The sequence below is a fragment of the Zalophus californianus genome, chromosome 10 (assembly GCF_009762305.2).
Source record: "Zalophus californianus isolate mZalCal1 chromosome 10, mZalCal1.pri.v2, whole genome shotgun sequence".
Taxonomy (NCBI): Eukaryota; Metazoa; Chordata; class Mammalia; order Carnivora; family Otariidae; genus Zalophus; species Zalophus californianus.
In genome coordinates, this window is record NC_045604.1 from 91,434,205 (window position 1) to 91,448,483 (window position 14,279).

A 14,279-nucleotide genomic window follows, 5' to 3' on the forward strand; every position below is an offset into this window, starting at 1 on the left:
TGATTCAAATATTTATTTCATACAGTATTTGAAAGGTAAATGCATAAAATAATATTTAATGGTACACAAAGTATAAAGATGTATTTTTTGATAACAATGACAAAGTGTGGACATGGGAACAGAGGTGTATAGGAGTAGAGTTTTTTGTGTGATTGAATTTCAGTTGGTATCAATTCAAAAGAGATGGTTACAACTTTAGAATGTTAGATGAAATCCCAATGGTAATCACAAAGAAAATATCTGTATATATACACAAAAGGAAATGTAACTACAAAAAAATCAGCTAAATACAATATAAGGCAGTAATGGAGGAAATTAGGGGCAAAAAAATCTAAATAAGAGATACAGAAAACAAGAAATGGCAAAAGTAAGTCCTTCTCTATTAGCAATTTTTTTTTAAAGATGTTATTTATTTGAGAGAATGAGAGACCACAAGTAGTGGGGAGGAGCAGGAGAGGGAGAGGAAGACTCCCAGGTGATCAGAGAGCCTAAAGCAGGACTGGATCCCAGGACCCAGGATCATGACCTGAGCCAAAGGCAGACATGTAACCAGTTGAGTCACCCAGGTGCCCCTCTATCAGTAATTACTTTAAATGTAAATGGATTTAATTCCCCACTCAAAAGGCATAGAGTGGCAAAATGAATTTAAGAAAACAAACATGATCCAAATATCCACTATCTAGTCAGATTCACTTATGTTTAAGGACACAAATAGGTTGAGGGGCGCCTGGGGGGCTCAGTTGTTAAGCGTCTGCCTTCGGCTCAGGTCATGATCCTTTGGCCTTGGGATCGAGCCCCGCATTGGGCTCCCTGCTCCGCGGGAGGCCTGCTTCTCCCTCTCCCACTCCCCCTGCTTGTGTTCCTTCTCTCTCTCTCTCTCTCTCTCTGTCAAATAAATAAATAAATAAAATCTAAAAAAAAAAAGAGAGAAAAAGAAAGGACACAAATAGGTTGAGAGTAAAAGGACAGGAAAAAAATTTCATGCAGATAATGCCCAAAAGAGCTGGGTGGCTGTACTATTATTAGAAAAAATAGACCTGAAGTCAATAACTATGACAAGGACAAATACAGTATTATATATTGATGAAAGGATCAATTTACCATGAATATAGAACAGTTATACATATATATGCACCAAATATCAGAGCTCCAAAGTATATGAAGAAAGCAATAATAGATTTGAAGGGAAAAGTAAGCAGCTGAAAAATATCAGTTGGAGACTTCAATACCCCACTTTTACTTATTTTCTTTAAATTTTATTATGGAAGTATAGTTGGCATACTATGTTATATTAGTTTCAGATGTACCACATTGTAATTCAATTCTATACATTATGCAATGCTCACCATGATAAGGGTAGTTACCATCTGTCACTAAACAATGTTATTATAATATTACTGACTATATCCCCTATACTGTATTTATCATCCCCATGACTTATTTATTTTATAACTGGAAGTTTGTACCTCTTAATCCCCTTCACCTATTTTGTCTATCCCCATCCCCTCCCTCTTGGAAACTCCCAGTTTGTTCTCTGTATCTAGAGTCTGTTTCTGTTTTTGTTTGTTCATTTGGTTTTTTTTTAATTTTTTAAAATTTTGATTTAAAAATATTTTTAATGTTCAATTAGCCAAATATAATACATCATTAGTTTTTGATGTAGTGTTCAACAACTCATTAGTTGCGTATAACACCCAGTGCTCATCAAAACACGTGCCCTCCTTAATCCCATCACCCTGTTAACCCCTCCCTTCTGTAACCCTCAGTTTGTTTCCCAGAGTCCAGAGTTCTTCATGGTTTGTCTCCCTCTCTGATTTCTTCCCACTCAGTTTTCCCTCCCTTCCCCTGTGGTCCTCTGCACTATTCCTTATGTTCCATATATGAGTGAAACCATACAATAATTGTCTTTCTCTGCTTCACTTATTTGACTTAGTATAATCCCCTTCAGTTCCAGCCATGTCAATGTGAATGGTGGATATTCATCCTTTCTGATGGCTGAGTAATATTCCATTGTATATATGAACCACAGCTTCCTTATCCATTCATCTGTTGAAGGACATCTTGGCTCCTTCCACAATTTCCCTATTGTGGACATCGCTGCTATAAGCATTGGGGTACATGTGCTCCTTTTTTCACTATGTCTGTATCTTTGGGGTACATACCTAGTAGTGCAGTTGCTGGGTTGTAGGGTAGCTCTATTCTTAACATCTTGAGGAACCTCCATACTGTTTTCCAGAGCGGCTGTACCACCTTGAATTCCCACCAACAGTGTAAGAGGTTTCACCTTTCTCCACATCCTTGCCAACACTTGTTGTTTCCTGTCTTGTTAACTTGTGCCATTCTAACTGGTGTAAGGTGGTATCTCATTGTGGTTTTGATTTGTATTTCCCTGATGGCTAGTGATGTTGAACATTTTTTCATGTGTCTGTTAGCCATTTGTATGTCTTCTTTTGAAGAAGTGTCTGTTCATGTCTTCTGCCCATTTATTAAGATTATTGGTCTTTTGGGTGTTGAGTTTGAGAAGTTCTTTATAGATCTTGGATACCAGCCCTTTCTTTATCTGTTAAGTCATTTGCAAATATCTTCTCCCATTCCGTGGGTTGCCTTTTAGTTTGCTGACTGTTTCCCTTTGCTGTGCAAACTTTTATCTTGATGAATTCCCAAAAGTTCATTTTTGCTTTTGTTTCCCTTGCCTTTAGAGACATGTCTTGAAAGAAGTCATGTCGCTGTGGCCAATTACTGCTTATATTCTCCTGTAGGATTTTGATGGATTCCTGTCTCACATTGAGGTCTTGCACCCATTTTGAGTTTATCTTTGTGTATGGTGTAAGAGAGTGGTCCAGTTTCATTCTTCTGCATGTGGCCGTCCAATTTTCCCAGCACCATTTATTGAAGAGACTGTCTTTTTTCCATTAGATCAATTCTTTCCTGCTTTGTCAAAGATTATTTGACCATAGAATTGAGGGTCCATATCTGGGCTCTCTATTCTGTTCCATTGATCTATGTGTCTGTTTTTGTGCCAGTACCATGCTGTTTTGATGATCTCAGCTTTGTAATATAACTTGAAGTCAAGCATTGTGATGTCCCCAGGTTTGGTTTTCTTTTTCAACAATCCCCTGGCGACTCAGAGTCTTGTCTGGTTCCATACAAATTTTAGATTGTTTGTCCCAGCTCTGTGAAAAATGTCTATGGTGTTTTGATAGGGATTGCATTGAATGTGTAGATTGTTCTGGGCAGCATAGATATTTTCACAATGCTTATTCTTCCAATCCATGAGCATGTAATGTTTTTCCATCTCTTTGTGTCTTCCTCCATTTCTTTCATAAGTGTTCAGTAGCTTCTAGAGTATAGATCCTTTACCTCTTTGGTTAGGTTTATTCCGAGGTATCTTACGGGTCTTTGTGCAATTGTAAATGGGATCAATTCCTTCATTTCTCTTTCTTCAGTCACATTGTTAGTGTATAGAAATACAGCTGATTTCTGTGCATTGATTTTTTGATCCTGCTACGTTGGTGAATTGCTGTATAAGTTCTACTAATTTGGGGGTGGAGTCTTTTGGGTTTTCCACATGGAGTATCATGCCATCTTTGAAGAGTGAGAGTTTGACTTTTTCTTTGCCAATTTGAATGACATTTATTTATTTGTTTGTTTATTTATTTATTTGTCTGATTGCTGAAGCTAGGACTTCTAGTACTATGTTGAATGGCAGTGGTGAGAGTGGGCATCCCTGTCGTGTTCCTGACCTTAAGGGAAAAGTTCTCAGTTTTTCCCCATTGAGAATGATAGTCACTGTGGGCTATTCATAGATGGCTTTTATGACATTGAGGTATGTTCCCTCTATCCCTATATTTTGAAGACCTTTAATCAAGAAACGATGCTGTATTTTGTCAAATGCTTTTTCTGCATCAATTGAAAGGATCATATGGTTCCTGTCTCTTCTTTATTAATGTGATCTATCACATTGATTGATTTGCAAATGTGGAACCACCCTGGCATCACAGGAATAAATCCCACCTGGTCCTGGTGAATAATCTTTTCAATGTAGTGTTGGATCCTATCACCTAATATCTTGGTGAGAATTTTGGCATCCATGTTCATCAAGGATATTGCTCTGTAATTCTCCTTTTTGATGGGGTCTTTGTCTGGTTTGGGGATCAAGGTAATGCTGGCCTCATAGAAAGAGTTTGGAAATTTTCCTTCCGTTTCTATTTTTTAGAATAGCTTCAGTATAATAGGTATGATTTCTTCTTTAAATATTTGGTCGAATTCCCCTGGGGAGCCATCTGGCCCTGGACTCTTGTTTTTTGGGGAGGTTTTTGATTACTGTTTCAATTTCCTTCCTGGCTATTGGTCTATTCAGATTGTCTATTTCTTCCTGTTTCAGTCTTGGTAGTTTATCAGTGTCCAGGAATGCATCCATTTCTTCTAGTTTGCCTAGTTTGTTAGCCTATAGCTGCTGGTAATAAATTCTAATAATTGCCTCTATTTCCTTGGTATTGGTCATGATTCCTCCCCTTTCATTCATATCTTTCAATAGTTAACTCTCAGCGTGAACAGGCTGAATGCTCCCATCAAATGGCAGAGGGTTTCAGATTGGATAAAAAAGCAGAATCCATCCATATGCTGTCTACAAGAGACTCATTTTGAACCTAAAGACACCTCCAGACTGAAAGTGAGGGGATGGAGAATGATTTATCATGCCAATGGACCTCAAAAGAAAGCTGGGGTAGCAATTCTCATATCAGACAAATTAGATTTTAAACCAAAGACTGTAGTAAAGATGTAGAAGGACACTATATCATACTTAAAAGGTCTATCCAACAAGAAAATCTAACAATTGTAAATATCTCTGCCCCCAACATGGGAGCACCCAACTATTAACCAAAATAAAGAATCATATTGATAATAATACATTAATAGTAGACTTCAGCAATAGACAGATCATCTAAGCAGAATATCAACAAAGAAACAAGAGCTTTGAAGGACACATTGGACCAGATGGACTTTGTAGGTACATACAGAACATTCCATCCTAAAACAACAGAATACTCATTCTTCTTGGGTGCACACAGAACTTGCTCCTGAATAGACTACATACTGGGTCACAAATCAGGTCTCAACCAATACCAAAAGATTGAGATTTTCCCTGCATATATTCAGACTACAGTGCATTGAAACTGGAACTCAACCGCAGGGAAAAATTTCGAAGGAACGCAACCCTTGGAGGTTAAAAAGCATCCTGCTAAAGGATGAATGGGTCAACCAGGAAATTAAAGAGGAACTTGAACAGTTCATGCAAACCAAAGAATATGCAAACACATTGGTTCAGAACCTATGGCATACTGTAAAGGTGGTCCTTACAAGGAAATATATAGTCAACCAGGAAATTAAAGAGGAACTTGAACAGTTCATGCAAACCAAAGAATATGAAAACACATTGGTTCAGAACCTATGGCATACTGCAAAGGTGGTCCTTACAAGGAAATATATAGCCATCCAAGCCTCTCTCAAAAAATTAGAAAAATCCCAAATGACAAGCCGCCCTTACATCTAAAGGATCTGGAGAAAGAGCAGCAAATAAAGCCTTAACCCAGCAGGAGAAGAGACATAATAAGTAGAAATCAATGAAATAGAAACTAGAACAGTAGAACAGATAAATGAAACTACGATCTGGTTCTTTGAAAGAACTAATAAGATTGGTAAACCTCTGGCCAGACTTATCCAAAAGAAAAGAGAAAGGACCCAAATTCATAAAATCATTTGCTTTTTAGATTCCACATATAAGTAAAGTCACATGGTATTTGTCTTTCTCTGTCTGACTTATTTCACTTAGCATAATACCATCTAGATCTATCCATGTTGTTGCAAATGGCAAGGTATCATTCTTTATTATGGCTAAGTGATATTCCATTGTATATACCACATCTTCTTTATCCCTTCACCTATCAATGGACACTTAGGTTGCTTCCATATCTTGGCTACTGTAAATAATTCTGCAATGAACATTGGGGTGCATATATCTTTTTGAATTAGTGTTTTTGTTTTCTTTGGGTAAATACGCAGTAGTGAAATTTCCAGATCGTATGGTATTTCTATTTTTAAATTTTTTGAGGAACCTCCATAGTGCCTGCTGGGAATTTTGGAATCTCTGACTCCAAGAACCATCTGGAAGAACCCATTCACCTCTTTTCATCATACAACACTTCTTCCTCTATTTCAATTTTTTCCCTTCTAGTATAAATGTGGTCAAGTTGTTTAATGTATAAAATATCCCCTGTCTCATTCTCACAACTTTGGGTCAATTCTAATGTTCCCCTTTGCTTCAAAGCTAACTTTCTTCAGAGTATAGCCCAAATTCTTAGCTTCACCTCCATTACGAGAATACTGTTCATCCTAGAGTATGCAGGCTCCCACAACCCCATCTTCCTGATGTCATAATGACAATGTGCCATGAACTAAAGAGGAAAGAAATGCACCACTTAGGCTCCCATTACTACCACTCAACTAACCGTAGTACAATAGTTCTTGCTAACTGCATCAGTGAAGTTTTAGTTGCTAAATCCAATACACTCTATTCAGGCTTTACATTGCCTGAGATTTCCTGGAATCTGACACCACTGACCATTTTCTTCTTGAATTTTTGTTCCCACTTAGCTTTCCCCAAGTTAATGCACTCTCCCCTGGATGGAATGTGCACCCAATGGCTGACTGATTCAGAGATACAAAAGACAGCTACCTTGCCTTGATTTGGGACCATTCTGAAAGGCCATGATGTTCTGGAGCTCTAAGGTGTATGAAGACCTCAGTTACAAGCGAACTGCACTTATAACTGAACTACATCTTCTGCCCAGTCTTTCCTTCCTTACAGTACCTTGTCTTGCATATATGTTAGATGTACCATTGAGAGAACTTGACTTTTACTCTTGCAGTTTCAAAGAACACAAAAGATAATCCTGTCTTAGATTCTATTCTTGTTGTCTCTCTCTACTCAAAAATTTCTTTCTCCAGAATCTACTGGGTCAACAGTATCAATATCAATGTCTACCATGACTGCTGTCTGTTATCTTCAATGCCTGCCTGTTTCCTGTACCCCCAAGACATCAAGCTTCTCATATCTTAGACTGTAATTGTGTCTTACCTTTTGGAGACTTTTAGTGATGCTAAAGTGCTCAATGAACACATCCCCAGAGGTAACAGTTTCTTCTCCAGTCAAAATTTTGAAGGTAGTAGTTTTTCCAGCTCCATTGAATCCAAGCAATCCAAAGCACTCCCCCCTTTGGATTGTAACAGATATATTTTTCACAGCTAGAATGACTGGATACTTAAAATATATCTGAAAAAAATCCAGAAAACACTACTTAGTAAAGAGTATTTGAAGACCAAATAAATAAATACCTCAGACCCTATGGACCACAACTTCAGACAGTTTTACAAGAACTCTCCTATTACGCTGGAAAAATACACATAGATTCTGAAGAACCACAGTGTGCCCTGGACACCAGTGACATGCTCTTGGGGATAATTGAAGCTGGTGTATATTGGCCAGTGAATGATGTTACCTTTGTGAGTTCCTTAATAAGCACTGTGGAGTCCAGCAACCCCTGAGGCTGCCCCAGGATTCTCTGTCTTTCATTTTGTACATCTTCATCATCAGATTCTCCAGATAGTTCTTTTGACACTTTCCCCTATATTTTCAAAACAAGAATCATAAAAGTGAATGCTGTTTAGGTGTCTGGTCTAGAGTGGGTGGTTTCATGAAAGCTAAACTGGGGGATAATCTCAAAGACATTAAAAAAGAAGATTTTAGTCATTCCATGAAGTATCTGAATATCACCTCAGCATCATGTACAACTTGACTAAGTTTTGACTAATAAATGGTTCATCTGAAGAATGATGGTGGAGTCAAGAGGAGAAGAAAAAGTCATTCAACATAATAGAAAGAGTGTGAATTAACATGGTACAATGTGTACTTTAAATTTATTTATTTATTTATTTAAGTTTGTATTTAAATTCCTGTTAGTTAACGTACAGTGTAATATTAGTTTCAGGTGTATAAGATAGTGATTCAGTACTTCCATTCAACATCTGGTGCTCATCACAAGTGCACTCCTTAATCCCTACCACCTATTTCACCCATCCCCTCACCTACCTCCCCTCTGATAACCATCAGTTTGTTCTCTATAGTTCAGAGTCTGTTTCTTGGTTTGCCTCTTTCTATCTCCCCCGCCCCTCGTTCATTCATGTTATTTTTTAAATTCCACATATGAGTGAAATCATGCTATTTGTTTAAAAGACAGAATATAAAGCATTCATAGAAATGGATTTTATCACTTGGATCTTTAAGAAGGAAATCATCCCAGGAGGGTAGGAAAACTCGAAAAAATAGTCATGAATACTTAATAATAACTTTTTTTCCAGGATAAATCAGGAATAGAAGTCAAGAAAATCATCAAGGTTTAACTAGATTTTTCCCAAGAAACTCATTGGCCTATATTTTAAAGATAAATATTACAAGATAATAATGCTTTTTATTACTCTTGACTAGACCAAGTAGCTTCAGGAAACTGATCTCTAGATGGTAGAACAGAAATTTGGCATAATTTTGAAGACTGTTTTGTCCAATCAGTTCAGAACAGATTGATTTTTATTTCCACAAATTAAAAAATTAGGATTACATAATGTGTTGTTTTTCCAGAAATGGACACCTCAGGAAACACTACAGCCACAACTGAGATCAATCAAGTGTGACTTATTACAATTACAGTATGTTAAACACTGAAAGACCAAAGAATAAACTTTCTTTTATAAAAGAAACTGTCTTTATTTGAAATAGTATAGGGAAATTCAAGTCTAAAGATCCTCTCAAAACAATGGAAGTTTTTGTGTAAAGCAATTAAGAAATGAATGGTAGCTTCATTAGAAATATAAATTAACCATAGGATAGCTACTTTACTAGAAAGAACCAGGGAAAGAGACAGCTATGAAGAGCCCTCCTGTAATGAAACTAATCTTTAACACTGACCTCAAACTATTTCTGCAGAGAAGCTCAAATTGAATGGTTCCCTCAATGAAGCAATTTATGTATTATGGCATTAATTAAAGAAATACAAAAATCAGGGGCGCCTGGGTGGCTCAGTTGGTTATGCATCTGCCTTCGGCTCAGGTCATGATCCCAGGGTTCTGGGATCGAGCCCCGCATCGGGCTCCCTGCTCAGCGGGAGGCCTGCCTCTCCCTTTCCCACTCCCCCTGCTTGCGTTCCCTCTCTCGCTGTGTCTCTCTCTGTTAAATAAATAAATAAAATCTTAAAAAAAAAGAAATACAAAAATCAGCCAGCAGTTAGTGGAGCTTAACAGTTGGGTGTGGACATGGAAAGAGACAAAGAGAGACCTTCAAACCACTGTCATTCCAGGGTTACTGCACCCATGCCCAGGTCTGCATCCTCTGAAGAACAATACCAGAGGCTTTACACCACAAGGAAAATAGACTTCACAGAAACATCCTAGCCAGTTACTTAAACAAACTAGCAAACAACAAAACTTCCTTGGGAAAGGGCAATACCCAGAGAACCAATACATATTTTAAATATCCAGAGTTCAGGAAAAAAATGATATAAAAGAAACAGGAAACTGTGTCCCATACACAGGAAAAAAAGCAAGCAACAGTAACTATCTGTGATTAAATGACCAGATGTCAGATTTAATAGACAAAGACTTCAAAGTAGTCATTATATCTATTTTCAAAATAAAGGAAACCATGCCTGAAGGAATAAAGGGAGGTATGATGACAATGTTTTATCAAATAAAGATTACTAATAACAGGATAGAAATTATAAAGAAAGAATTCAATGGAAGTTCTGGAGTTGAAAAGTATAATAACTAAAATGAAAAACTCACTAGAAGCGTTCAATAACAAACTTGAACTGGCATAAAAAAAGAATTAGAAAACTTAAATAGATACAAAGGGAGTGTGAAACCCGAAGAATGGAGAGAAAATCAAGAAAAATGAACAAATCTTCAGAGAAATGTGGGATACCACTTAGTGCATCAATATATGCATAATGATGGGAAAGTCAAATGGAAAAGAGAGAAGTATGCAGAAAAATATCTAAAGAAATAGCTGGAACTTCCCAAATTTCATGAAAAACATTAATCTGCACATCCATAGCTTAGTGAATATCAAGTATGATAAATACAAATAGATCTGTACAGACAGAAAAAAAGCTGAATGCCAAAGGCAAGGATAAAATCTTGCAATAAGGGAGAGATAAATACTTATCGCTTATAAGAGATTCCCAACAAGAGTAACACCTGACTTTTTTTTTTTACATCATTAGTTTTTAATATGGTGTTCCATGGTTCATTGTGCATAATACCCAGTGCTCCACGCAGAATGTGCCCTCTTTAATACCCATCACCAGGCTAACCCATCCCCACACCCCCTCCCCTCTAGAACCCTCAGTTTGTTTTTCAGAGTCCATCTTCTCTCATGGTTCGTCTCCCCCTCGGATTCCCCCCCTCATTCTTCCACTCCTGCTATCTTCTTCTTTTTTTTTCTTAACATATATTGCATTAATTGTTTCAGAGGTACAGATCTGTGATTCAACAGTCTTGCACAATTCACAGCGCTCACCATAGCACATACCCTCTCCAATGTCTATCACCCAGCCACCCCTCCATCCCACCCCCACCACTCCAGCAACCCTCAGTTTGTTTCCTGAGATTAAGAATTCCTCATATCAGTGAGGTCATATGATACATGTCTTTCTCTGATTGACTTATTTCACTCAGCATAACACCCTCCAGTTCCATCCACGTTGCTGCAAATGGCAAGATCTCATTCCTTTTGATGGCTGCATAATATTCCATTGTGTATATATACCGCCTCTTTTTTATCCATTCATCTGTCAATGGACATCTTGGCTCTTTCCACAGTTTGGGTATTGTGGACATTGCTGCTATAAACATCGGGGTGCACGTAACCCTTCGGATCCCTACATTTGTTTCTTTGTGGTAAATACCCGGTAGTGCAATTGCTGGATCATGTGGTAGCTCTATTTTCAACTGTTTGAGGAACCTGCATACTGTTTTCCAGAGTGGTTGCACCAGCTTGCATTCCCACCAACAGTGTAGGAGGGTTCCCCTTTCTCCACATCCCCGCCAACATCTGTCATTTCCTGACTTGTTAATTTTAGCCATTCTGACTGGTGTGAGGTGGTATCTCATTGAGGTTTTGATTTGGATTTCCCTGATGCTGAGCGATGTTGAGCACTTTTTCATGTGTTTGTTGGCCATTTGGATGTCTTCTTTGGAAAAATGTCTGCTCATGTCTTCTGCCCATTTCTTTTTTTTTAATTTTTTATTGTTATGTTAATCACCATACATTACATCATTAGTTTGTGAACTGCCCATTTCTTGATTGGACTATTTGTTCTTTTGGTGTTGAGTTTGATAAGTTCTTTATAAATTTTGGATACTAGCCCTTTATCTGATATGTCATTTGCAAATATTTTCTCCCATTCTGTCGGTTGTCTTTTGGTTTTGTGGACTGTTTCTTTTGCTGTGCAAAAGCTTTTTCTCTTGATGAAATCCCAATAGTTCATTTTTGCCCTGGCTTCCCTTGCCTTTGGCGATGTTTCTAGGAAGAAGTTGCTGCGGCTGAGGTCGAAGAGGTTGCTGCCTGTGTTCTCCTTTAGGATTTGGATGGACTCCTGTCTCACGTTTAGGTCTTTCAACAATTTGGAGTCTATTTTTGTGTGTGGTGTAAGGAAATGGTCCAGTTTCATTCTTCTGCATGTGGCTGTCCAATTTTCCCAACACCATTTGTTGAAGAGACTGTCTTTTTTCCATTGGACATTCTTTCCTGCTTTGTCAAAGATAAGTTGACCATAGAGTTGAGGGTCCATTTCTGGGCTCTTGATTCTGTTCCATTGATCTATGTGTCTGTTTTTGTGCCAGTACCATACTGTCTTTATGATGACAGCTTTGTAATAGAGCTGGAAGTCCGGAATTGTGATGCTGCCAGCTTTGCTTTTCTTTTTCAACATTCCTCTGGATATTCGGGTTTTTTTCTGGTTCCATACAAATTTTAGGATTATTTGTTCCATTTCTTTGAAAAAAGTGGATGGTATTTTGATGGGGATTGCATTGAATGTGCAGCCTGCTCTAGGTAACATGGACATCTTCACAATGTTTGTTCTTCCAATCCATGAGCATGGAACGTTTTTCCATTTCTTTGTGTCTTCCTCAATTTCTTTCGTGAGTATTTTATAGTTTTCTGAGTACAGATCCTTTGCCTCTTTGGTTAGATTTATTCCTAGGTATCTTATGGTTTTGGGTGCAAGTGGAAATGGGATCGACTCCTTAATTTCTCTCTCTTCTGTCTTGTTGTTGGTGTTAGGAATGCCACTGATATCTGTGCGTTGATTTTATATACTGCCACTTGACCGAATTCCTGTTTGAGTTCTAGCAGTTTTGGGGTGGAGTCTTTTGGGTTTTCCACATAAAGTATCATATCATCTGCAAAGAGTGAGAGTTTGACTTCCTCCTTGCCGATTTGGATGCCTTTGATTTCTTTTTGTTGTCTGATTGCTGTGGCTACGACTTCTAATACTATGTTGAATAGCGGTGGTGATAGTGGACATCCCTGCCACGTCCCTGACCTTAGGGGGAAAGCTCTCAGTTTTTCCCCATGGAGAATGATACTCACTGTAGGTTTTTCATAGATGGTTTTTATGATATTGAGGTATGTACCCTCTATCCCTATACTCTGAAGAGTTTTGATCAAGAAAGGATGCATTTGGAAGTTTTCCTTCCATTTCTATTTTTTGGAACAGTTTCAGGAGAATAGGTATTAATTCTTCTTGAAATGTCTGATAGAATTCCCCTGGGAAGCCGTCTGGCCCTGGGCTTTTGTTTCTTGGGAGATTTCTGATGACTGCCTCAATTTCCTTAGTGGTTATAGGTCTGTTCAGGTTTTCTATTTCTTCCTGGTTCAAATTTGGTAGTTGATACATCTCTAGGAATGCAGCCATTTCTTCCAGGTTATCTAATTTGCCGGCATAGAGTTGCTCATAATATGTTCTTATAATTGTTTATATTTCTGTGGTGTTCATTGTGATCTCTCCTCTTTCATTCATGATTTTGTTGATTTGGGTCATTTCTCTTTTCTTTTTGATCAGTCTGGCCAGCGGTTTATCAATCTTGTTAATTCTTTCAAAGAACCAGCTCCTAGTTTCGTTGATCTGTTCTACTGTTCTTCGGGTTTCTATTTCATTGATTTCTGCTCTGATCTTTATTATTTCTCTTCTCCTGCTGGGATTAGGCTTTATTTGCTGTTTTTTCTCTAGCTCCTTTAGGTGTAGGGTTAGGTTGTGTATGAGACCTTTCTTGTTTCTTGAGAAAGGCTTGTATTGCTATATACTTTCCTCTCAGGACTGCCTTTGCTGCATCCCAGAGATTTTGAACAGTTGTGTTTTCATTTTCATTGGTTTCCATGAATTTTTTTAATTCTTCATTCATTTCCTGGTTGACCAATTCATTCTTTAGTAAGATGCTCTTTAGCCTCCATGTATTTGAGTTCTTTCCGACTTTTCTCTTGTGATTAAGTTCTAGTTTCAAAGCACTGTGGCCTGAAAATATGCAGGGAATAATCCCAATCTTTTGGTACCGGTTGAGACCTGATTTGTGACCTAGGGTGTGATCTATTGTGGAGAATGTTCCATGGGCACCAGAGAAGAATGTGTATTCCGTTGCTTTGGGATGGAATGTTCTGAATATGTCTGTGAAATCCATTTGGTCCAGTGTGTCATTTGAAGTCTTTATTTCCTTGTTGATCTGTTGCTTAGATGATCTGTCCACTTCCGTGAGGAGGGTGTTAAAGTCGCCACTATTATTGTATTGTTGTTAATGTGTTTCTTTGCTTTTGTTATTAATTGCCTTATATAATTGGCTGCTTCCATGTTAGGGGCATAGATATTTACAATTGTTAGATCTTCTTCGTGTATAGACCCTTTACGTAGGATATAGTGGCCTTCCTCATCTCTTATTACACTCTTCGTTTTAAAATCTAATTTGTCTGACATAAGGATTGCCACCCCAGCTTTCTTTTGGTGTCCATTAGCATGGTAAATGGTTTTCCACCCCTTCACTTTCAATATGGGGGTGTCTTTGGGTCAAAATGAGTCTCTTGCAGACAGCATATGGATGGGTCTTGTTTTTTAATCCAATCTGATAGCCTGTGTCTTTTGATTGGGGCATTTAGCCCATTTACATTCAGGGTA

At 37.9% G+C, this 14,279-nt stretch overlaps 1 protein-coding gene across 8 annotated transcripts in view; it reads right to left on the bottom strand.

Annotated features, from left to right (window-relative positions):
* Window positions 1-14,279, bottom strand: part of LOC113932549 (ATP-binding cassette sub-family A member 3-like) — a 172,668-nt gene that overhangs the window by 20,300 nt on the left and 138,089 nt on the right. For all 8 annotated transcript variants that reach the window (XM_035722357.1, XM_035722352.1, XM_035722358.1 and 5 more), the window contains 2 exons: window positions 7,560-7,685; window positions 7,139-7,333 (listed from right to left, as the gene is read on the bottom strand). In XM_035722357.1, the coding sequence (XP_035578250.1) occupies window positions 7,139-7,333; window positions 7,560-7,685 (321 nt within the window). The remainder of the gene's footprint in view (window positions 1-7,138; window positions 7,334-7,559; window positions 7,686-14,279) is intronic.